The following is a 27,630-nucleotide window of genomic DNA, read 5'->3' on the forward strand; positions in this document are numbered from 1 at the left end:
GTCCTTTGTTTATCTGTGGTATACATAAGAAAGTAATGGCGCTGAAGAATAAAGTAAATATACACATTTAATAAAGTAACTTCTTTCTGATCTATAGTAATATAGCAATGCCCCTCTTGTGCCTTGATTTGTGGGGGGAATAAAATGTATTGATAAACCCCATGTTTTTAATTGCTCATGCTCTGCATTAGAGAGATGTGTCTGTTGCCAAAAATGTCTTGTTTAATTTCCCTTTTCATTTTAGTAAGAACTTTTTTACTAGATTATGTTACCCATTCGCATTGAGTGTTATTACCTTTTATTCCTGATAGTGCATTTACTCTGTTTTTTCAGTTCTTGATGGCCCACTGCAACCTAAAACATATCCCCCTTGAACTTGGATATAAACAAGTACAAAGATGTGGACAAAACAGAACACAGACCAAACAAAACAAGCGGGCTCCTTAAATCTAAGGGGAAGACCTGGTTTAAGGTAAGGGCCCCTCTTTAAAGCAAGTACGGCTGCTTCCAAAACTGTAACAAGTAACACTCAGCTCTTCTATGGCAGCTTTTTATAGTTCTCCCAGTTTCATGATAGCATCCTCTCTTAAGCTAAAGGTAGTCACTCTAATCAGTCAAAAAGAGAGGGAGGATAAAAGCTACATCAAAACATTTTCAGATTACCAGCATGCCTGCTGTAGCTTAATGGGGTCATCCCCGCTCCGTCAGTGCTGTTGAGATCAGGTCTCCCGAGGGCTGCAGCCAAAAGTGCACAGCTTCAGTCTTATTTGCTCCGAGTGAGAAGCTTGCTAGTGATGCCGCTCTCCTTATGGGAAATCCTTTCTTCTGCATGTCATCGGCAGCCTCTCTTGCGCTGATGTAGATCGAAGGTCTGCCATGCAGATACACCTTTAGCTTGACAGGCAGCTGGGTCTGAACTCCTCTATCCTTGAGTACTCCTCTTATTCAGCATGCGGTCTTCTTTTCCTCATTATTTCTCTCGGGTAGTCCAAAGTCAAAATAGCCTCCTCTGTCTTGTCTGTCCTTTTTCCACATCGTGGATGGAACCCGGTCTTTGGGGTTTGTACTCCAAAAGGTTTATCACTATGGCTCACAGTGGAACCTCCCGGGGTGGTCGTGGGCCCAGAGCTCTATGGTAACGCTGTCTTTTCAGTACAATCTCACCCAGAGTCAACACTAACTTAAAAAATTAGGCCACAAAGGGATGCCTTAAATAAGGATGTTATTTCACTGTGATCATAGTTGAAAGTCGGTCACTTTTTGTTTCCATGAATTCCTGTGCCCGTTTCATTTGCAGGAGCGCCTCTTCATGTGAGATGCTGCACTGCCTCTATTTCAGCAACATGCTGCTCTGCTTCCGACTCGTGTTGAGGTGGATTTTGGCCAGTGAATACTGACTATTCTGTAATACAATATTTGTTGTATGTTACTTAGACACAACTAACTTAAAATTAGTCTTGGGATGCCCAACCACTTTATTGCTGAAAAAGTAGATGCAGTGGTAGGTTACCTTGTATTTTCCCTTCAGATTCATTTTTTTATTAAATCCCAGGGAGCCTGTTTGGACCAGGTGATGTAGCTGCGTAGGTATTTAAAGGGGTGTTTTTGTATGTTCTTCACTCGAAATGTCACAAGCCGATACAAAATAAATGATCATGGGAGCATAATCTAATGTGCGGACTCTCCTTTACATTTATTCACGTTCTTCTTTTTCACATCAAAGACCGTTGGATCTGAGGGCACTATTTGAACCTAAACTTTGCCCTCCTGTCTTTTTGACCAGACTTTCTGGTTTAAGTCAGTCATCTCAGTTACCAGTCTCTTCTCCATTGCCAGTCTTGGGGTATAGTGTGTCTGAGAAAAGTTTTAACTCTCTTCATGGTTGAGAAGCACCTCTCAGCTTCTGCTGTGGTCATGGGTGTGGTGATGCGGATTTTTAAGAGTAACAGTCTCTGAAAATACTTCCTTAAACTTATTCTTCATGAACATCCTCAGGAAATTCCATCATGTACTGTCCAAACCTGTCCCCCTGCAGCAAGGTGGCACTGACCAGGTGGTTTGTGTTTGAGAAGTGTGAGAAGTTTTTGACGTTCCCTTAAATACAGTGGTGCTCAAGGTGCTCTTTTAACACTCCATCAAGGGAAGTAACGGAATCCACTTACCCACGGAATATCTCGAGGTTATCAGAGGTCTCATTGTCATCATTGCTACGCAAAGCCAACTCAAAGGATCCGCAAAATATCACAGTCTATTACTCTTGACAGGATATGTCGATTTTTAGTCACCTCTTCGTTGTGCCTTTCGAATGCCAATCCTGTAGCCTTCATCTAGCTGTTCAGCAATGCTAAGTCTTCCCAAAAATTGAGCTTCATACTGTTGTCTAGATGGCTGCGACTAATTTCATGTCGTTTGCATTTTTCAAACAGATATTTTAAGTCTTGTAGCCTGGTCGTAGTCCACAATGCTTCAATGCTGACACTTTGAAATAGCAAACACAGAAAGCAATAAAATGCATTACTTTGGCCACATCCAGCTAGCCTACTCCTTTTGTCATTAGCTCGTCCTCGATCACTTGCCTGCTGTTGATCGTGTAGATTGGGTAGGTGCTGTTCAAATTTCCTTATCCTCTTTTTTCCTCCAGTGAACGCCTTGTGAAAGGATGATTTTGCAAGGAAATTACCGAATTTTCCTTTATTTCCACGGGTCAACTTGTAGTCACCCTCACCTGAAAGAATCGGTTTTGCTTGCCTGCTAACGTAATGTTAATCTTGTCAACTGAGCAGGTGTCACGCACCGACCTTGACAGACAGCGTTGCGGTTGAGAATTGTCCAATCATAGTAGATTACATAACAGTAGCTTTCATTTGGCTGCCATCCTTTATGCAAACGTATATGTATTCACACAGAAAATAACCAAAAACAAATTATAACACATTTATAATGAATGGTGACATACGATGACAGAACACCAGGCACATTTGATCATGATTATTTCGAGATTAATTTATATTTAACATGTTTTAAGTTTATGAAGTATTATTAACACATAAGACCTCTATATGGGGCCGGGGCATTAACGGACCGCCACTGCTTGTGTTTTAAAAAGTGACAATAAATTTACCTTGTAACCTTGTAACTTGTAGAAATTTATGATTTATTTATTTAGTTTGGCCACAGTGAGCAGCAATATGTCTGGAGGAGAGGAGATGAGGCCTTTAACCCCAAGAACACCAAACCTACTGTCCAGCATGGTGCTGGTAGTGTTCTGCTGGGGGGGTGGTTCTGCTGCCAGTGGATCTGCTGCTCTAAAGAAAGTAAATGGAATAATGAAGAAGGAGGATTACTCCAAATTCTTCAGGAAAACCTAAAATCATCAGCAGAAAATTGACTCTTGGGTGCAGTTGGGTGTTCAACAGGACAATGATCCCAAATATTAGAATCACTGTATGTATGTTTATGATCCAGCAGGTTTGGCCACATGTTCAGAAGATCTATAATAAATTAATCACTGAACCAAACTTCATGAATGTTTTTGTGACAAAGTAGTTTGTGTTCCACTCATTCATCACAGAAACATGAGAGCTGTAGGAATCATTGGAGCTGAAGACTGACATGATGCACATGTTCTTTTTGAGTGGGTGGAAACTTTTCACAATGACTGTGTATTGGTTCACTGCAACTCAAGAGAGTAATTGGACATTTGTATGGCAGCCTATTGCTGCCACTATAACAACAGAATATTTGCACACTTTTAGATTAAGATCTTTAACATCTTATTCCAAGATATTTTTGATATTTCCATGTTATTATGACATATTTTCTTGCGATACTAAATACATTTTCTTGTTATAACACCATTTCACTTTATGTTGTTATATCACAAAACTTTTATTTCACAAACCAACATACTTCATTAAAAGAAGCTTCTGTATGACATGGTAAGCTGATATGCTGTTCTAACATGGAAGTTCAACAAGAAGAAAGGTCCATCATTTTCTGAAGACACACTGAAGCCCGGAGAAATCTTAACACATGATGATGTGGACATGTGGATAGGTGTTTTTACAGTATGTTTTATTGCTGTGGGTTGCCTTAGTTTTGTTTACCCCCGATATGTAATCAGTGTGATTGTCACTGATCAGGCTACAACTCAGTACCAGTCTGCACAGATCCAGTGTCCCAACTTCTGGCCATATAGCCTCATAATGATGTAGAGTGAGTTAGGAGGAGATGGTGGGGGCAAGCTTCTCGAGGATCCAGCTTCTCAGCAACTCCATCTCAGGCTGGGAGAGCTGGTGGTACAGGCCTGGGAACGAATGAAAGGTAGTGGTAATGCCAGCCTTCCTTAGCAGCACTGATGTCTCCTCCCCCCACTGATGCAGCACAAGGTCATCACTGGTCCCATGGCACTGGAGCAGCTCAGGTAGGGACAGTCCAGTTCTGTGCCGCTCCTCCACTGCCTTTTAGCACACAAAGCAAAATATGTCTAAAAGTGGTACTACTCATTTCATCAAGTTGCAGGATGATTTTTTAATAACAATCTATTGCATTATTATCATGATTACATTACTAGTGCTGTGCTTGTTCAAGCTGAGCCTAGTCAGAACAGGCCTTTGCTGATGGCAGCATGATGTTCTCGAGAACTGCTCATTGAAACTACTTCACACTCCACACTGACTGCAGAGCGTTATCAAAACATTAATATTAAAATAACCAGAGGTGACATAGCTGTGGGTATAAAGAAGTCTAGTGCGGTGCCTAACGATTATTTTATCTAATGATTCTTTTTTCAATTAGTTGATTAAGCTATCAGCTAAATTACTGATTATTGTGCAGATTATTTTTGATCCTTGATTAATGACCTTTAATTGACCCAAAACAAATATCAAAAACTTCTCATTAATATTTCAATATTGTATTTAATCATCTAATCATCATTTTATCGTGTCACATAATTACTATGTTATGATATTTATAATAACGGTAGATGTCAGATGTCTTATCAGAAAAATACTGGACCTCAAATTCTGAAGATTGCTGTGACACATTGAAAATGAAAAATGGTTATGACATGGATCTATTTCAACACTGGAGTAATATACGTACATTTAAGATCATCACTGGTAAATGTATTTGTGCATTGTGTGGGGCTGGGAAAATAATTACTAACAGACCCTTTCAACAGCCTACATCTTTTAAAAGATCAGTATTAGCTCATGAAGCTTATCGAAATCCGATCCTTTCTTGACTCATCAGTGTTTGGTCCATATTCAGCCTGCTAGTGTTGCAGCGCTGTTTCCCTCCTCAATGACGGCCAGCGCAACCATGCAAGCTCTCCACTGCATATGAGACTAAGAGAGTGTGAAAAATGACTTGGACACACTTATGTGAGAGACACTGAGCTCTGGGTTAGCAAATAGAGGCAGTGTACAAAACATTCAGGTGGCAGCTTTCCATTTAGTGAGTGTCCTATTCAGAGGTGAAAGTTAGGGTTGCATGGTACTGGTTTCATTTACTGTTGCTTGGCAACATGTGATCGTTGAAATGGTCTCGTCACATACATCAACACGATAGGTTGATAGGTCCCTAATGGTACTGCAGCATTGTGTCCCAGGGCTGTGGCTGGAACAGTCGGATTTGGTTGAGAGCAGGGGTGCCCGAACTATTTCCCATCCATCCATCCATCCATTTTCTTCCGCTTATCCGGGGCCGGGTCGCGGGGGCAGCTGCCTGAGCAGGGACACCCAGACTTCCCTCTCCCCGTACACTTCCTCCAGCTCTTCCGGGAGGATCCCAAGGCGTTCCCAGGCCAGCCGGGTGACATAGTCACTCCAGCGTGTCCTGGGTCTTCCTCGGGGTCTCCTCCCCCCGGTGGGGCATGCCTGGAACACCTCCCGAGGGAGGCGTCCAGGGGGCATCCGATACAGATGCCCAAGCCACCTCAGCTGACTCCTCTCGATGTGGAGGAGCAGCGGCTCTACTCCGAGCTCCTCCCGTGTGGCGGAGCTCCTCACCCTATCTCTAAGGGAGCGCCCCGCCACCCTGCGAAGGAAACTCATTTCGGCCGCTTGTATCCGGGATCTTATTCTTTCGGTCACGACCCAAAGTTCGTGACCATAGGTGAGGGTAGGAACATAGATTGATCGGTAAATCGAGAGCCTCGCCTTACGGCTCAGCTCTCTCTTCACCACGACGGACCGATACAACGACCGCATTACTGCGGCCGCCGCACCGATCCGCCTATCAACCTCACGCTCCATCCTTCCCTCACTCGTGAACAAGACCCCAAGATACTTGAACTCCTCCACTTGAGGCAGGATCTCTCCCCCAACCCTTGTAGGGCTAAAACTGAAAAAGGAATAGTGACCAAGGGCTTAAAGCAAACACCTATTGTATTGTTTTGTATTGTAAAATTGTAAAATGTTACTGGAAGACCTGAGAGGCAAGTGAGAAAAAAAAAATCTGGTGAGCCAATCCCTAAGTCTGATCGAAAATGTTGTCTTTTCTGTGTTTATGACTTAAAAACAAGTGAAAAGATGCCGGGACAGTCTTTGTTAATTTCTCACCCACTGTGCTCAGACTATGAAACATCATTAATAATGGGGGATTATACATATTTAAATAAGTTTTGCACCTCACAAAAAATAGAACAGCATAAACAGTGATTCATATTAGGATTTTCTATTCTATGTTTTGGGGTTTTTTTTTGCTGGAAACATCTGACGAGCCAAATCAAACCTTATGGGAGCCAATTCTCTGGCGCCACTTTTGCCAGCCCTGGTTTAGAGGATGTCGACGTCTGAGTTTTCCTTAGACGGCCTTTTCTGACTGCTGGTGTCTCTTTCTATTTCTCCAACCATGGCCTCTTAAACAACAAACAGTATCCAGAGAGCTTCATTTTGACATCTTTGTTACAATGATCTGTCACCAACTGCCAAATGAATGGCTTAAAGGCAGCATGTTTTTTAATTAATTTCAATCGTGTAAGAAGTAATGAGAAATAATACTGCTAACTCATATTTCTTATGATTTTGTTGGGTTGGGTTTATCAGGGCACACCCGTGGCTATGCAGCTGATACCACATATTAAGGACTCTGACTGGGATTGGGGCTGACACTAGGGATATCCCTTAATATTATTTTGTCACCTAAAAGGGAACTTTCTGTCCTTGGTATGTAATTCATCACTTTTTGCTCTTTAAAATGACTTCCAGGGGAGAGGGAATGAGCGGCACTGATTTGCGACAAAAAGCAACAGGGGGTATCTGAATTTAAAGTGATTTACTGTTAAAAAAAAAAATCAGCTTGCAGAAGCTTGCTCCAACTGTGCTTCAAGTCAACTTTTATAGTTTAAATCAATGTATTGATAATGTTCTCACTATAAGCGACCAGGTTAATGTTAGAGTCACTTGTCAATTGAAGCGTGTAGGTTAGTATGTCGGAGGTTGTTGCCGTTTGATGTAGCGACGGGGATACTGGAAGCAGTAACACGTAGCTAGCAGAAGGAAGATGCCGATTCCACCTGAAATAGGTGTCCAATGACAGGCTTCATACCAACAGTCTACATCCTGTGAGCCAGACTCAGTGTAAGAAACCCTTACCTATTTCTGCTTCCAACAATATTCACTCTCTTTTTGCTATATTTGGTCTCCACCAATTCCTGAGAGAAATATCTGACTCTTAAACTGCTCAATCTTCCACTACATTCATCAGCGAGTCTCTAACTGTGTCTGTCTGCTGTTTGCTGCTGCTGATGACCCTTTAAATGTATTCACAAGTTACAATCCATCCTTTGATTTGATAGAAACTGATGATTGCTGATGTACCTGAAAAGCAACAGACTCCTTGTTGAGAAAGCTTGATAGTGCAAAAACTCCTGCCACGTCAGGGTGGTACCGACACACCAGGTGGAGGGCCATGGCCCCGCCCATTGAGAATCCCCCTTTGTTTATGTAAAAAAAAAAAGAGAGAGAGCCATTAACTGCTGCTGAATCACCTGGAAGCACCAACTGCAGTTTTTTTTTTCTTTGAACAAGAATTAGTAGGATAAGAAAAAGTCCCATCATCAACACATTCATCTCCATATGAGTAACAGGAGCTTACTCATGGCACTTTATGCAGTCAGAGGTGGAAAATACTTCACTTCACAAACATTAAGATGGATAGGAGTCCTCAGTTCCACATCATCAGGTTTTTTTTTTTTTTTGCCATGGAATAAGCAGCCGCTCATGAGAATGTCCTTAATCTCACACATCTGGGTACATCTGGGCACACTGCGTACATCTGGGAAAGTGTGCAAGTACCCATCATCCTGTCAGAGGGTTGAGGAGCGAGGGAGTGAAAAAAGAGGGGGTTGATGAGATGAAGGGAGGAGAGCTGGAATTCACAGTTATGGCCCAACGAGTCCAAAATGAAACTGACATGCAGCGATCTGAACGTGAGCATTTACACTCAAACTGTGTGGTTTAGTGAAGTCATCTGTGTGTGTGAGTCAGTGTACATACATGATTAAAGCTATTCACGTGAAACAAGATAAATCTGAATAAAAAGATGAACTTGTGTTGTTGCAGCAGCAAAAACAGACACAGTTAAGGACAGATAAACAGTGTGTTCTATTAAAAATGATGAGATAATAACAGACCCTGCTTCTGCTCATATCAAGTGTTCATAGTATGATTATCAGCCAGAGTAAACTCACATCATATTAACTAGTGATTACTGAAATAAGATTAAAACAATCTTGACAGCATCAAAGTATTAAAGTTTCAGAATAATTAACTGTGAAGTGCATTTACATTTAGCAGACGCTTTTGTCCAAAGCGACTTACAATAAGTACATTTGTCACAAGAAAGAAACCACAACATATCACCGTCGATAAAGTAAGAATGAAAAAATAGAAACAATTTTCAAGCCCTCGTCTGAGCATAGTAGCTGCTGCAACGGTTTAGTCGCAGAGGCTGGGAGTCCAGCCAAGAGCGAGTTGCAATAGTCCAGGTGGGAGATGACCAGCACTTGGACCGGGAGTTGCATTGGGTCCTTTGTGAGGAAAGACCGGATCCTGCGGATGTTGTGGAGGGCAAATCTGCAGGATCGGGCCACGGCAGTGATGTTGGGGGTGCAGGATAGTCCGTCGTTGAAGATTACGCCCAGGTTCCTCGCAGTCGATGAAGGAGATACTGTGACGTCCTCGACAGTGACTGACAGGTCCATGTGAGGGCAATCTTTCCCCGGGATGAAGAGGAGTTCAGTTGTCCAAGTAGAGATGTCTGCCAGACATTCCGAGATGTGCATGGCAACATGGGTGTCGGAGGATGGGGGAAAAGAGAGGAACAGTTGGGTGTCGTCTGCATAACAGTGGTAAGAGAATCCATGTGATGTGATTGCAGAGCCTAGTGATCTAGTGTATAGAGAAAACAGAAGTGGTCCTAGTACTGAGCCTTGAGGGACACCAGTGCAGATTTGCATTACAAAAATATCACATTATATTATAACCAGGGGTGTGAATCTTTGGCAATATCACAATTCGGTTTGATTTCCATTCTTGGTTTTCTGATCTGATTCAGAATCAATTTTTGATTTAATGAGTAGAATAGGGGGCACTGTTTTCAGTCTTCTGCTCCAGCTCACTGTGTGCTGAACCATTCACTGCTGTCCATAAGCTGCTGAAACACAATGTGAGAAACAACTGGAAATAAAGAAAAATGTCCAGCAGTGAGAGCAGCCTCTCTGCTGCACTGTTAGCTCCGGCAGGTCCATCGTTGTACAAGACGCTGAGCACAAGCAGAGCTTTTGAGGTAAAACACACTGAGCAGAGTTATTTTCTTGTCATGTGTTGAATTCTGCGGTGTGTGTTTGTTAGCTGGATGTAGGACGGGTTCAGGCCCAAGCAGAGGACACCATAGAGAGGTAATGGACAGGAAATGCCTTCTCTGTAGACAAGGGCAGAGCTCAAGATTGAGCAGACATGCGCAGAAGCACCTCCGCACTAATAATTCTTCTTCCATAAAGAAAACAATCTCCATCCAGACGAGCCTTTTAGCACGGTCTCCGAAATGATCTCCATCTATACTAATGCCTTGGCCAAACTACAATACTTTTTCAAAATCGCCAGATTGCTGTGCTGGGGCTTTTTGTCAGCGATTTCCAAAAACTACCAGCAACTGGAGAAGAAGGTCTAAAAACCCTTTAGTTTGAACTTGGCTTAACACACCTGAAAAAAATGGCACATGCCCATTCAAGTACATTCAGAAAATGTGAGTACTGGTGATAACAGGAAGCAGAATGTCTCGGCAGTCTAAAAGGGTCACATGAGAGGCCTGACGATTCAGGGAAGGACACGTTGTGACTGATAAGATCAATAAATAAGTGTGTCTGCTTCATACTTTCCAATCGTCTCTGTTTCTGCCGTCCAGGCTACAACACAATCCCAGAGTCTTCAAACTAAAACTGGGTCAGTGACATTTCCAAAAGTCTCTGTTGTAAGGGTTTTAAAACACTGCAGTAGTACTGGTTCTGACCTACAGGCGTAAACCATAAGTGTATTATTTGGCTTAAGATTGCTCTATCTACCTTTTTTCCATGGCTGAAAGTGATCCCTCACTGCAACTGAGGGATCACTAAGCTTTAATCCAAATGAGTGTGTAATGACATCATGAGGATGTAAATGAGCATATGATGTCATCTGATGACTTTAAGCGACTTTAGGGGCCAGTGCTCCTACTTTAATTGGAAAACCACTGGCAACATAAAGAGGTAAAGAGGAGGGTACCAAGAGCAAACCTGACTGCCTTGAACTCAGACTGATGGGGGTCAAACTGGTCTCATTCAGTTCCTTGTGTTGCTGTCTTTGTCTCTGTCTTAGCCAAACAAAAATGTACAAAACCTTCTGAGACAATGACAAAAATATGTACGTCTGTATATTTGTTTTTCAACGGTAAAACTTCCCACTCAGCACACAAACAAAAATGCTTCTTTACATTGTGTTTAAATGAATATCAGTTGATATACTCTCACTTTGTTAGAGACATTACCATGTCTGCTCTACCCTGCTCTGCCCGTGCCTGTCTGTGAGACACAGGGACACTTAAAACAACATTTGAAACGCAAAAGAGGCTTTGCGTGTCTTGGAGAAAAACATCAAAGATGACTTGATATACATGATGCACTGTTGGGTTTGTTGGAAGTAACCCAACAAAGTCTGATAAGTCAGCATTATTTTTTAAAGGGATAATTATTGGAAAGTTGCTTGAAATCCACAAAAAACAGCTGGTAGTATTTGCCCGGTGTGGTGGCACAGAAGGCGACTGAAAAGCGGTCGGCAGGGCTGTTATAAAGATTCAAGATTCAGAAAAGCTTTGAGACCATATTTCCATGCTTCTCCTGCCAACTAATTCCCAACTGATTAACAGGGTCAAAATATCAGTACAGACTGTTGAAGGTCAAATGAAGCAACAGCAGCTCTACGGGATCCTCCCAGGTGAAGCACATCAATCTTGAGGGAAAAGACAAAATCCAAATACATAATAAAATACACAAAATCATTCCGCAACCAGAGGGCCTGGATGAATGGAGAGGTGAGGACTCTATCCAAAGCCAAAAAGCTGCCTTTCAGTCAGGTGACACTGGCAGGGCATGACAGAGGCTGGTAACAAGGAGGCAAAGAGGAGACATCAGCAGAGGAGAGAGACCTCTCTCGCATGTGATGTCTCGCTGATGGACAGCTGCTGAGGGTGAGAGCCCTCAGGGGGGCGGAGCAAGAGATTCTGAAGAAATAAACACCAGGGGCCAAATGTCTAAAACTCTGTGTGTATTCAGGTGTACAAATCTGTGTACACACTAAACAGGAAACATGCCAACGCAGTCTTTTTGTCTGATCTATAAAACCCCACATACGTCTGTTCACACGTGTCTTTTCCTCAAACATCTCAATCATTCTGAAATTTTATGCATCAGCACGAGCCGTCTGATCATCCCCACAATTTACTAGAACAAGAAGAAGCGGTTGAAGAACAGGAAGTGTAATTCTACTGACCGTGAACTTGAAGTAATGATTGATCAAACTGACAGACGAAAAGGAGTATTATCTGGAGGCTTCAGTTCTGGCTTTAGCAACAAAATGAAGCAAGTGAAATGGCAGAAAGTGACAGAAGCTTTAAGCCTGTGAGTTCAGAGCCACAGACTTTGGAGGAGTTCAAAAAAGTGGTCTGATTTCAAGCGAGAGGCCAAGAAGCTCATCTCTGTGCACAGTGAGAGTGTGTGAGCTCCTGGAGGAGGAGAGGAGACCCCCTCACTCCCTCCGCTTGATGAGCGGTCATCATCATCATCATGGGTCAGAACATCAGTACGGTTCTTGAAAACTCGCTCTAGCCTAAATTGCGCATTGGTAACGTCCTCTAGCAACACCAAAGCAGCTGTTGTGTCATGTGGCACGGCCATTACACAAGACTACAGCCCTTATGTAGTGCCTGTCACACCTGAAGGCTTCTTACTCCCCAATAACACAGGAAAATAATCTTTATTTACGTATATAAAGATCATGTATTTATTTGTTCATTATCATAATGCACACTGACAGACAAATTACAGAAGACAGTAGAAACAGGGGTAACAACTCATGATCACTGTGATCATAGAGAAGGTTTTTAAACTATAGATGTTATCCTGTAACACAATTTAGTGACTAAATAAAACATCATCCTGGTTCACACTATTCTTCTCCTTTTTTTCCAACTCACATCATCACACTGATCACACTGAAAAGACTGTGGCACAGTACGCACGGTGTTAAAGATGTGGAGTTCTTCTGTGGAGTTTTATACATTCAGAAGATCTGCGTGGAAAGTGGCATAAGTACATTTTTGGTGTGTATGCGTGGTTTATACATTTAGGGTTAAAAAGTGGTTTTTCCTCATTTTTGCTGCTCAGCCTGCAGCAGGAGGTTCAAACCTTCACTATTGGGGGTTGTATGTATTGTAATTAGTCTTGTTGACTGCAGATGGAGGGGGAGATGTATTTCATGAATGTACAGAGAGAGAGAAGAGGGGAAAAGAAGAGAGACTGGAGGGAAATAACACAAAGTACTGGAATCTCTGGTAAGTACTGAGTTGAGTTAGAGGCTGAATTGAACACAAACACACCCTCGGTGCCTGCCATTGCTCAGTAGCTTACGGCTAATTTACAGTAAGGTATTCTGGCTATTTGGGGCAAATTATACTGCAGTCAAACTGTTGCAACTAACGTGAATTCACACAAATGATCCTGTGGTCAAACTCAAGTAAGTAACGTGAGGCGAAAAAATGTGTTTCCCTTTCTGTGTGAACACTCCTCTGCACACTGAAACAACACACAAACACTGCAGCCTGTGGCTGGCCTCCCTCAAATCTTTTTCCATGGAAACGTCTGGCGCTTGTCAGTGTGTGAGCCGGGGAAGTGGACTCTGGGTAAATGGCACTGCATTTCTCCAGCACTGCCGAGCAACTCCACTATTTATAGTTCATGACAAAATGTTATGATTTAGTAAGACAATATTTCAGCAGTTTCCCAGTAGCATGTGCTTTTTCACTCACTTTCTCTGGAGTGGAGTCTTGCACCGCCGACCCCCTCCCCCCCACACCCACCTCTACCCTGCCACAACTGCTCCTATATAGTTACACAGTTCAGGTTAACCCTTTTCCCACTGCTCTCAGCGGTTTCCCCTTTCATGTGCAGCCATCCCCTGCTGACATTAAAACACTCAATGTCCCACCATATGTTTCCTGTGGGAACTTACTTACCTTGCCTGAGCCATAATGTTTATAGTACTTGATCCAAGTGGTTTTATTTCATTGTTATTAATATGTGAACTTGATAAGCAGAATATTTGAGGTTAAAAGCTTTCCAGGACCTGAGAATCTCCTCTGGAAACCCTTTTTTATTCTCTGCTGGCAGCATATGAAAGGACACGGTAACTTGATGAGATGCATTATTCATTTTATATCATGACAGGGGGAGTTAGGAAGAGCCAGGCCAAGATGGACTGTGGTGTGTTACTGGTTGTGTGTGTGTGTGTGTGTGTGTGTGTGTGGAAGAGAATAGAGAGAAAAAAGAGAAAATCCAGAGAGAGAGGAAGTACAGGTAGTACAGGAGGGTTCCAGAGAGTGTTGAAGAGCATAGGTTATGGTTTCTGTACAAGCACAAAGGTAACTCACTGCGACTACAAGATTTCAGGAAGAAGAAGAAGAAGAAGAAGAAGAAGAAGAAGAAGAAGAAGAAGGAAATGAGGAGGAAGAAGAAGAAGAAGAAGAAGAAGAAGAAGTAAAAAGTGACAGTTTGTACCAGCCTGTCTGCTTCTGTGTCTAAAGTGCTAAAGTCTTACCTGCCAACATTTAGCAGCCGACCACAAGTGACTCAAAACACATATTAAAGCCAGGCATGAACTGACAGACTTACAGTAGATTTGTCCACTTGCAACTGGATCACTAAAGACGGATGGTAACACCAGGTGTGAACCCACATGTAACTCCCCTAGTACCACAAACTTAGATTTTCACATACACACGTGGACACAATTGTTAGTACCCTTCCGTTAAAGAAAGAAAAACCCACAATGGTCACTGAAATAACTTGAAACTGACAAAAGTAATAATAAATACAAATTTACTGAAAATTAACTAATGAAAATCAGAATTTTGAATTGTGGTTGAACAGAATCATTTTAAAAAACAAACTAATGAAACTGGCCTGGACAAAAATGATGGTACCCCTAGAAAAGATTGAAAATAATTTGACCATAGGGACATGTTAAACTAAGCTGTGTCCTGTAATTAGCATCACAGGTGTCTTCAAACTTGGAATCAGTCAGTCTGCCTATTTAAAGGGTGAAAAGTAGTCACTGTGCTGTTTGGTATCATGGTGTGTAATTATACACATAATTATATTATAAGTTATTTTTAGAGATGTTCCGATACCATTTTTTCCCTCCCGATACCGATTCCGATACTTATGCTGTGGGTATCGGCCGATACGAGTACCGATAGCGATACCAGTGTGTTATAAAAAATGATATATATCATATTACGCCTGCATGACTGTGATATGATTATCATTGTGGTAAGGCCTGGCTCAGGTTAAACCCTTTGTAAAACATGAATGAATACAGCAAATGAAAGCCATTTATTTTTAAAAAGAATAGTATAAAGCCGAATTCAGCACAGAGCAGACAGGAAGTCAGACACGAAATAATAACATGACATCCGGTTAATTTTCAAAATAAAACACTCTGTGTTGATACAAGCACAAAAACCTCAAATAAGAGACAAATACGCGCTCTTCTTCTAATCCTTCAGTCGGGAACACTTTGTGTTGTTGTGTTTATAACACATACATATAACTGCGGTCGTGTGTGATTATGTAGGCTAATCATCGCGGGAATTCCTCGGTTTCGTAACTCCAGCTGATCGGCGGAGCTGCGCTGTGGCGGACTCAAAACACAGCTGGTGGGGGTTGGCGGACGAGGACGACGGAGCCAAACCGTACCGGAGCCGTAACGCAGCGGACACGTATCCGGTAGAATCTAGGAGCTAGGCTAACAAATTACGTGGTATCGGATCGGTGCCTGGACTCCAGTACTCGCCGATACCGATGCCGTCATTTTCGGCAGTATCGGAGGCATTTCCGATACTGGCATCGGAATCGGAACAACTCTAGTTATTTTTCAGTATTTTTAAAAATAAGTTATTTCAGTGACCATTGTCGGTTTTTCTTTCTTTAACGGAAGGGTACCAACAATTTTGTCCATGTGTGTATGTGTTTGTGCACTCATTAAACAGATGGCATGCAGTGTATTAATGAGTGAGTTATAGACATGTTGGCTGGTGTATTTTTGATGAGAGCAGCAGAGGAATCTGAGCTAAATGTTCAGATTTTAACATGCATGTAGAAGACATTCAGTAAAAACCAGATCCATACCGATTATTATCCGGTGTTTGGGGATCCCGGCATTGACCTCGTCCTGAATGATGGACCCTAAGGTGCAGCACATGGCATCTATGGACTCAAGGTGCTCCGGGCAGTCCTGTGAGATCTTGTGACGGTCAAACCAGACAGTAGACAGAGCCCCTCGCATGGGTGTGTATGGCCTGATGAGGGTCAGAGGTCACATGGCTGCAGCTTCATTACAGGCAAACCTGTTCAGTTAATCCATTAAAAATAAATGCTATGTGTCATAATTATTTCTACAAGAATGGGAAATATTATTCCTCAGATAAAAGTGGACCTCGGACCCTGTAAGGGAGTCCAGGGGCCTGTTCCTATCATATATAACATCAGCATAAATGAGAAATTGTAAAAAATAATGAAATATAACACTGAGCTGCCAGCTGGTGATTAGTCCAGTCCTCACAATTCACAGTATTTTACAGCTTTGGCTCTACACTGTTAACACAAGTCTGTCAGCTAGTCAATTCAATTCATGACTTCCAATCCTGCGTGTAACTAAACCTTGACTCAGAGATCAGATGTCTGTCTTGTCATTGTCTTATTTCAAAATTACGAGCGCCCGTGAGTGCCATCTTAAGTAGGAGTGGGACGACCATCAGGGCCGATATTCAGCATTATTCTGATTATCTGTATCAGTGATGTTTCTGTCAGATTGCTAAATTGCTAGTTTTTAAACAAACTAATCTAAAAATGCTTCTTTGGCTCTGATGCAGCATCCTCTCACACAATGACCAGCCACAACACTATCTGATTATTAACACATCAGAGTTAATAGCCTATAAACATTGAATAAACTGAATCTGCAAAGTAAATAGAAACCAAATGTATCAAATACATGTAGTGGAGAGGAAGTATAAAGTAGCACAAATGAATATACTCTAAAGTACTAAAGTACCTGAAAATTGTAGTTAAGTACATTACATGAGTAAACTTTGAAATATGAATAAATCACGCGCAGGTTAGTAAATCGTGCAATTTATTCATATTTCAATTTAGTAATTTGCTTACATTTAAAAAAAAAACAGAACAAAACACAACCACGTCATCTCCGAGACTGCATAGACTACTATTACCAGAGCCTACTTTAATAAACACTGGACTTTCCCCTGTAAGAATGCAGCTCGTCTGAGAAAAACATCTATATTACAGTTCACAGAAACAATTTTCTGGAGTAAATTACTTGAGTAGTCTAGCTGACTCAACACGTTGGGTCAGCTGTAGACCTACCTCGCTGGAGCTGTCGGGTAAATAACTCTGATGTGGCTGAAAGCCAGATCTGGCACCATAACATCTCGGACCCAGGCTCTCAGTCCCTGCCCAGTGTCACCTACACGTGGAAATAAAACCAGTCGGAATTAAGACTACACACAGTCGTAATGCTGGGCAGTCAATCGTACCATACGGATTACACCTGGATAATGACAAGTGTCAGCTCAGTTATTTTTTTATACTCTACTTGATGGCAGCATGTACCTCAACAAGCCTGTTTGTGTCACTATTAAGATCAGTATCTCCATTTAAGTAGACATAATACAAACATACAACACATAATACTGCAGCTCTGATTGGTTGGCATAAGACAGTGTGTTAATACAGCTTACCACTCCATACAATAATGGGACTTTTAGATGGCTGTTAGTTGTTATATCTGTAAACAGTCCTGTTGTTTAGGTACAGTTGAATTGCTACATAAAACAAGATAAGTGTATAACAGCAGAATAATGTGAGGAATAACATCATCATAATATTGTTCTCTCCATTTTCAATATTAACTGTAACTTCACATGATGAAATTAAGATTATTGCAAATACAACAGCGCAGACATTTAGACATGCTGTAGCAAGAGAAACACAGGTGTGATTAATCCAGAGCAATAATTCATTAGTTCAGTAAGTTTTCAATTGTGCTGCTTCTCCTGTCTGTTTAGATCACTGACATCAATCTCGGACACGTTTGGTAATTAGTTTGACAGGTGAGCCTAATTAAAGGGAAACTACTTAAGGAGGTTGTTCCACATTACTAAGCAAACCACTGGTTTCATGCAATATGGGGGAAAAAAAGGATCTTTCTGCAGATGAAAAGCATGCAATAGTGCAGTATCTTGCAAAAGGTATGAAAACATTGGATATTTCACGAGAAATTAAGAGAGATCATCGTACTGTGAAAATATTTGTGTGTGATTCAAAGCACAGACGGGTTCGTTCAGATAAAGGCGTGTTAAGGAAAGTTTCTGTAAGGCAAATTCATCGTATTAAGAGAGCAGCTGTGAAAAAGCCACTGATGAGTAGCAAACAGGTATTTGAAGCTGCTGGTGCCTCTGGAGTCCCAAGAACCTCTCGATGACCTCCTCCAGAGGATGGCTGATGTGCATAAAGCTGTATTTCGGCCATCATTAACCAATGCCCACAAGGAGAAACCATAGCAGTGGGCTCAGAAATACATGAAGATCATTTTCATGATTTTGCAAAATATGTGGAATATGTGTGCGACGGGAAGAGGAGACGATTTAATAAGGAGGATTCAATAACTGTTAAATCCTCTTATTCTCAGAAAACCAAACAACCAAAACAACAACAGTTATCTGAAATGCTTTAGTGTTGAACGCTTCCAATCACGTTAAATTAGTTTCACAGACATCAGACATCAGACATTAATTGACTTCTGGTGACCGCTTTCTGCTCTCATGGTAAATGAAGTAGCTGGTGGATGAACAGAAGTCCGAGCCTGACTGGTTAACTTAATAAAAGCCAGAGGTGACTGTCAGCTGCAGGGTGACTGAGGAGCTGTCCGAGCCGATACAACCGCGGAGGAGACAGACAGACAGACAGACAGACAGACAGCAGAAAGACACTAGTGACAGTGACAACACCACACACACCTGCTGACCTGTTACACACATTACTGCGCACCTGAGCCGTGCAGGAAGATGAGCGAGGCGGAGTGCTTCCCGGTGGGAGACAGGGCACAAATCTGAAGTTTCCTCACGGCAGCCATGACAGGTTCACGAAATCACGCGAGAGCGTCGGACAGCACTGTTAAACCTCGCGAGACATAAAAGCATGGGCGTTGAGACTGCTGGGACCCAAACACAGCTGCATGTATGGACATATTGTGTGTATGTATGTGTGTATATAGGTGCCACGGTTTTGTTCAAACGTGTAGACAATGAGCCTCTATACAGTCAGGTCAACAAGTCTGTGACCACCAGGCAATAATATGTATTTGCATTTGTTTCAAATGTAGGCTAATGCAACTTTTATCATCACCAATGATAATATCAGCTTAACAATATGAGTGAAAAGTTGAATCTTTGAAAAATGGCCATGAATTTCAGAATATCTATTTGGTACATCGAGATCAATCCATCCGGGTTCTCTGCCCCTGCATCACACCCCGCCCCCTCTCTGGTGAAAGCAGTCCTTCTAAGTTGAATGGTGGTCAAAACAAATTCTAACGACTCTACTAAATTAACAGCTTAAAATAACAAAAGCTTTTGTCTTTTTAGGTATTAGAATCCTAAATACTATAGCCAGTCAGGCAAGCAAATATATTATGTTGTTGCCGATCAACAATCAGCGTTGTTACATAGAAAAGATAAAGAAACGATGATGATGATAAAGATGATGAGTCCTTTCAGTCAGGTCGGTTCAGCTCCACTTCCAACCTTACTTTATAAAGTACGTTGGAATAAATGCTGTTTACAAGCTTCATTATTATAAGGTAGGTCAGCTCAGTTTATGTGTATTATTAACAGTTAAAACAGCCTCTGTTCCTGGAGGTCTTTCGAGTGGACTGGTAAACCAAACTCCATGATAGTTAACATCAGTAACTAACCTGTGGTTAAGTGTTTGACACAGATGGACACATACTGGCCAGCTCTCAAGTTTACCATTTTCATCCTTTCTGTAGACGACCTGAAGCCACAGATCTCTCCGTCCTGGATACACCCATCAACGAACTGGAAAGACGATTCGGGGCGAGTCAATAGAACTTGCGCGGGCATGTGCAGCAGTGTTTATTTCATTCAGAAATACGCACAACCTCTGAAAATTCATCCTCTCCTTGTTGGAGCAGAGATGGAGCTTGTTAAAGCACCTGCTGCTGTTGCACCTGTTTCAATTGAGCATCTTCAAAAGACTGTTAAAAAGAACAGTTATCTAAATTGGTACCAGATGCCCCAGTTGGTACGGACTTTGCCTGTGGGCTCTGCCACCTCTGAGAGAAGTTTTTCTGCAATGTGGAGGATTCGGAACTGGCCGTGGTCAACAATGGGAAAAATAAGGGTTTCATATCAGTTTGGGTTTGGATATCAGTGTCTATGTGTCAATTTTCAATTGAACACGAAATTAGTTCATGTGTACGCCTACACTTAATGATTTAAAATGGTATGAAAGCTGAACAGTATAAAATAGTAATAGTTGTAATAGTTATAAATTCCTGATTGTTGAATGTTAAGTTTAAGCCACACTAATATGTTGAACACAAAAGAGAAAAAAAATCAGTTCACACTGGTTCGGTTCGCCAATGCTGCACCTCTGACACTACCTCTGATACTACCTCTGACACTACCTCTGATACTACCTCTAACACTACCTCTGATACTACCTGTAACACTACCTCTGATACTACCTCTGATACTACCTCTGACACTACCTCTGATACTACCTCTGACACTACCTCTAACACTACCTCTGATACTACCTCTGACACTACCTCTAACACTACCTCTGATACTACCTCTGATACTACCTGTAACACTACCTCTGATACTACCTCTGACACAACCTCTGATACTACCTCTGACACTACCTCTGATACTTACCTCTGACACTACCTCTGACACTACCTCTAACACTACCTCCGATACTACCTGTAACACTACCTCTGATACTACCTCTGACACTACCTCTGATACTACCTCTGACACTACCTCTGATACTACCTCTAACACTACCTCTGATACTACTTCTGATACTACCTCTGACACTACCTCTGATACTACCTCTGATACTACCTCTGACACTACCTCTAACACTACCTCTAACACTACCTCTGATACTACCTCTGACACTACCTCTAACACTACCTCTGATACTACCTCTGATACTACCTCTAACACTACCTCTGATACTACCTCTGATACTACCTCTAACACTACCTCTGATACTACCTCTGACACAACCTCTGATACTACCTCTAATACTACCTCTGATACTTACCTCTGACACTACCTCTGACACTACCTCTAACACTACCTCCGATACTACCTGTAACACTACCTCTGATACTACCTCTGACACTACCTCTGATACTACCTCTGACACTACCTCTGATACTACCTCTAACACTACCTCTGATACTACTTCTGATACTACCTCTAACACTACCTCTGATACTACCTCTGATACTACCTCTAACACTACCTCTGATACTACCTCTGATACTACCTCTAACACTACCTCTGATACTACCTCTGATACTACCTCTGATACTTACCTCTAACACTACCTCTAACACTACCTCTGACACTACCTCTGATACTACCTCTAACACTACCTCTGATACTACCTCTGATACTACCTCTAACACTACCTCTGATACATCCTCTGATACTACCTCTAGCACTACCTCTGATACTACCTCTGATACTACCTCTAACACTACCTCTGATACTTACCTCTAACACTACCTCTAACACTACCTCTGATACTACCTCTGATACTACCTCTAACACTACCTCTGATACTACCTCTAACACTACCTCTGATACTACCTCTGATACTACCTCTGACACTACTTCTGATACTAACTCTGATACTACCTCTGACACTACCTCTAACACTACCTCTGACACTACCTCTGATACTACCTCTAACACTACCTCTGATACTACCTCTGATACTACCTCTAACACTACCTCTGATACTACCTCTGACACTACCTCTGATACTACCTCTAACACTACCTCTGACACTACCTCTGACACTACCTCTGATACTACCTCTAACACTACCTCTGATACTACCTCTAACACTACCTCTGATACTACCTCTGATACTACCTCTAACACTACCTCTGATACTACCTCTGATACTACCTCTGATACTACCTCTAACACTACCTCTGATACTACCTCTGATACTACCTCTAACACTACCTCTGACACTACCTCTAACACTACCTCTTACACTACTTGTGATACTAACTCTGATACTACCTCTGACACTACCTCTGACACTACCTCTGATACTACCTCTGATACTACCTCTAACACTACCTCTGACACTAGCTCTGACACTACTTCTGATACTAACTCTGATACTACCTCTAAAACTACCTCTGATACTTACCTCTGACACTACCTCTGACACTACCTCTAACACTACCTCTGATACTATCTGTAACACTACCTCTGATACTACCTCTAACACTACCTCTGATACTACCTCTAACACTACCTCTGATACTACCTCTAACACTACCTCTGATACTACCTCTGATACAACCTCTAACACTACCTCTGATACTACCTCTAACACTACCTCTGACACTACCTCTGATACTACCTCTGATACTACCTCTAACACTACCTCTGATACTACCTCTGATACTACCTCTAACACTACCTCTGATACTACCTCTGATACTACCTCTAACACTACCTCTGACACTACCTCTAACACTTCCTCTGACACTACTTCTGATACTAACTCTGATACTACCTCTGACACTACCTCTGACACTACCTCTGATACTACCTCTGATACTACCTCTAACACTACCTCTGACACTACCTCTAACACTACCTCTGACACTACTTCTGATACTACCTCTAAAACTACCTCTGATACTTACCTCTGACACTACCTCTGACACTACCTCTAACACTACCTCTGATACTACCTGTAACACTACCTCTGATACTACCTCTAACACTACCTCTGATACTACCTCTGATACTACCTCTAACACTACCTCTGATACTACCTCTGATACTATCTCTAACACTACCTCTGATACTACCTCTGATACTACCTCTAACACTACCTCTGACACTACCTCTAACACTACCTCTGACACTACTTCTGATACTAACTCTGATACTACCTCTGACACTACCTCTGACACTACCTCTGATACTACCTCTGATACTACCTCTAACACTACCTCTGACACTACCTCTGACACTACTTCTGATACTAACTCTGATACTACCTCTAAAACTACCTGATACTTACCTCTGACACTACCTCTGACACTACCTCTAACACTACCTCTGATACTACCTGTAACACTACCTCTGATACTACCTCTAACACTACCTCTGATACTACCTCTGATACTACCTCTAACACTACCTCTGATACTACCTCTAACACTACCTCTGATACTACCTCTGATACTACCTCTAACACTACCTCTGATACTACCTCTAACACTACCTCTGATACTACCTCTGATACTACCTCTAACACTACCTCTGATACTACCTCTGATACTACCTCTAACACTACCTCTGATACTACCTCTGATACTACCTCTAACACTACCTCTGATACTACCTCTGATACTACGTCTAACACTACCTCTGACACTACTTCTGATACTAACTCTGATACTACCTCTGACACTACCTCTGATACTACCTCTAACACTACCTCTGACACTACCTCTAACACTACCTCTGATACTACCTCTGACACTACCTCTGACACTACCTCTGATACTACCTCTAACACTACCTCTGACACTACCTCTAACACTAACTCTGATACTACCTCTGACACTACCTCTGACACTACCTCTGATACTACCTCTAACACTACCTCTGACACTACCTCTAACACTACCTGTAGGAGCCATATCAATTTTGCTTTATTTCATGCAATTTTGCTACTTGCTGTGTGGCTCAGTTGACCCGGTTTTGCAGAGTTAGACCATTTAACCTTGGGGAACCTAATCACAGGTGTTGCTGATTGGGAAGCAAACAGTTTTTCGACTGTGCCCATGCCTATGTGCTTATGAGTCTATGTACCTTAACTTGGTAATCCGGTTTGTTATTTTGGTTACATGTATTATGAGTTAACGTTATTGACGCTGTATGATACTGAATGGAAAATAAACCTGCGAGATAATCGTATCACTGAGATTTCTGTTTGTTACGTTCGAGCGCGCTGGGCGCACGTCTAAAACTAAAACGGCTATCAGCAACCAGTACTAGACTTCGTTTAGGACTTAGTCAGTACAATTAGGTCGAAAAACTGCTTCGATTTGGATTTACCGTTCATCAAGAGGACGCGGACCTGTTACATAAGAGATTTACGTCTTCGTTTGGAAACCACGGATGTGAGGTGGGCAAAGTTTGGAGTTGCCGATTGCTAATTGAGCGGTACCGGAGTGAGCTACAGGGCCAGCGGAATACCAGCATCACCAAACCGGGACACCATTCATCAAAGCCGGCCAACGCTCGATTGGGGTATGTGTTGATCAGCGCTGATATTATGAATGGCCATGGTAATTTGTGTGCACATATTAGCGTAAACCCAATGCATTGGTAGCAGATGCGCAACCGTCTAAAAATAGCTTTGCTCGTCGAGACGAGTTGTTAGCGCAACACAAACTATTTTGCGGACTAATTAAGCCTATTGACTTTGCGTCGTCATTATGGCTGAAGAGGAGAAGGGCCAACTCGGCCATGAGACTGAATTTGGTGTGGGTGCAGAGGTAAAATCTGTAACTGGAAAACGTGTTGTTAAATTAACACCTAAAGCTTTGTTGGAAAAAATAAGCATTTTAGAAAAGGAAAGAAAGTCTAACTTTGGTAAACTGTCAAAAGTAAAACAATCTATTGCTAAATTGATGGGTGATAGGGAGCATGTTAATGAGGTTGAAAATGAGTTAAACATGTTCAATGAGTTGTGTGACAAAAACCAGAAGGTGCATGCATCTTTATTGGGTTTATTGCCTTCTGATGAAGCAAACAAACATGAAATATGGTACCAAGCTAAAATGTTAAATGTCAATGAGTGTATTGCGGATACAAATCAATGGTTGTCTGACACTAAAGCTTGTCCAGCTACCAAAGTGGGTGATGACCATGATGATGAGGATAATGATGATTTGCTGGGTCAAACTGAGGCTCAAACGGAACAATCTCAAACTCAAACTGTCCAAAGTGAAAATGAAATTGGACCAGCAGAAACACACACGGTTGTTGACAACACTTTAAAGGAACATAAAAGGGATGATCCTCAAACTGTTGATGTCAATAATGGAAATGGAGCTGCTGTTGGAAAGGATGAGGAAGAGGAGGATCAGATTCTACCTCAAGACAGCATTTCAAACGTGCAGTCAAGGCACCATGGCTCAAGCAGATCCTCAAGCAGCAGATCCTCCACTTCTTCAGCCAGACGCAAGGCAGAGGCAGAACAGGCCGCGCTCTTGGCTCGAGCTGCTGCTTTAAAAGATAAACATGCTTTGGAGGAGCAGGAACTCATCTTGAGGAGAAAAAGGGAGCAGCTTGAGCTGAACACTGAGATAGCTGCCACTTCTGCTAAACTAGCAGTGCTACAGGTAGGGAGCAGCGTCCATTCAAGGCAATCTGATGGAATGGCTTCCTACTTCAGAAAAGGGGCTAGATCTAAGCTCCTGCTCACCTCTGTCAATCCACAGGCCTCAATATGGGTGGCTCCACCCTCACAGCAGCATGAATCTTTACCACTGCAAAGCAATGCTTCACCAAATATCATGCCAAATTTGGGGAAAAAACAAGTTGCTGTTTCATCATCTTTATCCACTCATTTTGCATCACAACCACAGCCAACTGTTAGTCGTGGCTCTCAACCCCCTCAGTTGCAATCAATGACAACCTTCAGTCAGAGCTTTCAACCCACACTAGTCCAACAGGTGCAGCAACCCCTGCAAGGCCAAAATCAGACAGCAGGTCTCTACAATCTGTTGCAACAACAGAATGACATAACAGCTCTCCTTGTTCAAATGCAAACGTCACAACTGCTGCCGCGCCGAGAAATTCCAACGTATGATGGAGATCCTCTGCAGTTCAACACATTTATGAAGGCGTTTGAGCACTGCGTGGAAGCAAAAACCAGCTGTAAAGGAGACTGTTTGTATTATCTTGAACAATTCACTAGGGGGCAGCCAAGGGATATTGTACGCAGCTGCCTTCATATGACTGCAGATAAAGGATTTGCTGTTGCCAAAAGGTTGCTCAAGGAGCACTTTGGAAATGAGCTTAAGATAACAGCGGCATACATGGAGAAGGTCACAGGATGGCCAAGTATCAAAGCTGAGGACACCAAAGCGCTCAAAGCGTATGGACTTTTCCTCCGTGAGTGTTCCAACGCTATGGAAGATCTTCAGTACTTGGAGGAACTTAACATGCCAGCAAACATAAAGATTCTGAGTCAGAAGCTTCCGTATAAACTCAGAGACAAGTGGAGAGCAAAGGCATGTGAGATACTGGAGAAAACTGGACGGCGGGCACGATTCTTAGACATTGTTAAGTTCATAGAGCGCCAGGTCAGAATCACTTCAGATCCAGTCTTTGGTGACATACAGGACACTTCACCTGTTATTAAATGAGCTACAAAAGCAAGCAAGTTACAGGTGAAACCGTCACAGGTGAAACCACAGATGAGAAGAAACAGCTTTGCAACACAGGTGGTCATTGAGGATGGATGCAAAGCAGACACTCACAAGAATGAGGATGGATGCAACAAACCAGATGGTGACCAGAAGGAAAAGGCTCAGAACAAAGTGACATCCTTTACCAAGACTGATTCTATATCCTGCCAGTATTGTGCTGCTGGTGGTCATGTTTTGGAACAATGTTTTAAACTGGGAAGAAAGACACACAGGGAGAAACTGGACTATCTAAAGGAGAAAGGTCTGTGTTTCAGTTGCTTGTGTACAGGACACTTGAGCAGGAATTGCGACAGGCGCATCACTTGCAAAAAGTGCAACCGAACGCACCCCAGTGTTTTGCACATTGAAGAGAAGGATGGTGCGCAGAAGAATAGTGAGAAGCCAAAGACTTCTAACAACTGTACAACATCCTCCGCTTGTGGTCTTACAGGGGCTGGCCACTGCAATGGAATTCTTCCCATTTTGCCTGTTAAGGTGAAGTGCTCAAAGGGAAACAAGGTTATTGAAACCTATGCTTTTCTGGACCCAGGGAGTACAGGAACTTTCTGCACCAGGAAGCTCATTGATAAGTTGAACATGGAAGGACGCAAATTCAAGATTCATATCCGCACCTTGGGCCATAATAACTCAGTATAAAGCTCCGTTGTTGACAGTCTGGAGATTTCTGGATTTTCTGGTGAGTGCTTCTATCCACTTCCCAAAGTGTGTACCCAGAAAGAAATGCCCGTCTCTACAGCTAACATAATCAGTGAAAGGGAGCTGAGAAAATGGCCTTATTTAGAGAATGTAAACATTCCACACATAAACGCTGATGTTGATCTGTTAATTGGCACAAACGCCTCCAAGTTGATGGAGCCTTGGGAGGTGATTAACAGTCGTGAGGGTGAAGATGGACCCTACGCGATCAGAACCCTACTGGGGTGGGTAATAAATGGTCCGTTACGGGGAAGTAGCGACTGTGGAAGTGACCACCCTTCAGTTTATGCCA

The 27,630-nt window shown here is 42.3% G+C and overlaps 1 protein-coding gene across 2 annotated transcripts; it reads right to left on the bottom strand.

The window, feature by feature from the left end:
• Positions 1–4,052: 4,052 nt before the first annotated feature.
• lyplal1 (lysophospholipase like 1) lies at positions 4,053–18,975 on the bottom strand. 2 transcript variants are annotated; one of them, XM_084356713.1, is made up of 5 exons: positions 18,887–18,975; positions 17,204–17,303; positions 15,947–16,116; positions 7,827–7,942; positions 4,053–4,460 (listed from the first exon to the last, which is right to left on the bottom strand). In XM_084356713.1, exons 1-5 carry the CDS (start codon positions 18,969–18,971, stop codon positions 4,221–4,223), a joined length of 711 nt encoding a protein of 236 aa, XP_084212839.1. In that variant the 5' UTR covers positions 18,972–18,975; the 3' UTR covers positions 4,053–4,220. The 2 variants fall into 2 exon arrangements, with proteins under 2 accessions (XP_084212839.1, XP_084212840.1); XM_084356714.1 differs by having other exon boundaries at positions 18,864–18,964.
• Positions 18,976–27,630: the final 8,655 nt, after the last annotated feature.

This window comes from Pagrus pagrus (genome assembly GCF_965226575.1).
Source record: "Pagrus pagrus genome assembly, chromosome: 7".
In the NCBI taxonomy this organism is placed as follows: Eukaryota; Metazoa; Chordata; class Actinopteri; order Spariformes; family Sparidae; genus Pagrus; species Pagrus pagrus.

Excerpts from the sequence above, each read along its gene's own strand:
- lyplal1 (XM_084356713.1), bottom strand. The coding sequence starts at position 18,971 with ATGGCTGCCGTGAGGAAACTTCAGATTTGTGCCCTGTCTCCCACCGGG. Across the intron at positions 7,943-15,946 it reads CAAACACCGGATAATAATCG|GGGGATTCTCAATGGGCGGG; the intron begins GTATGGATCTGG and ends ACATAAACAAAG. Across the intron at positions 4,461-7,826 it reads AGGAGTCTGTTGCTTTTCAG|GCAGTGGAGGAGCGGCACAG; the intron begins GTACATCAGCAA and ends GTGTGCTAAAAG.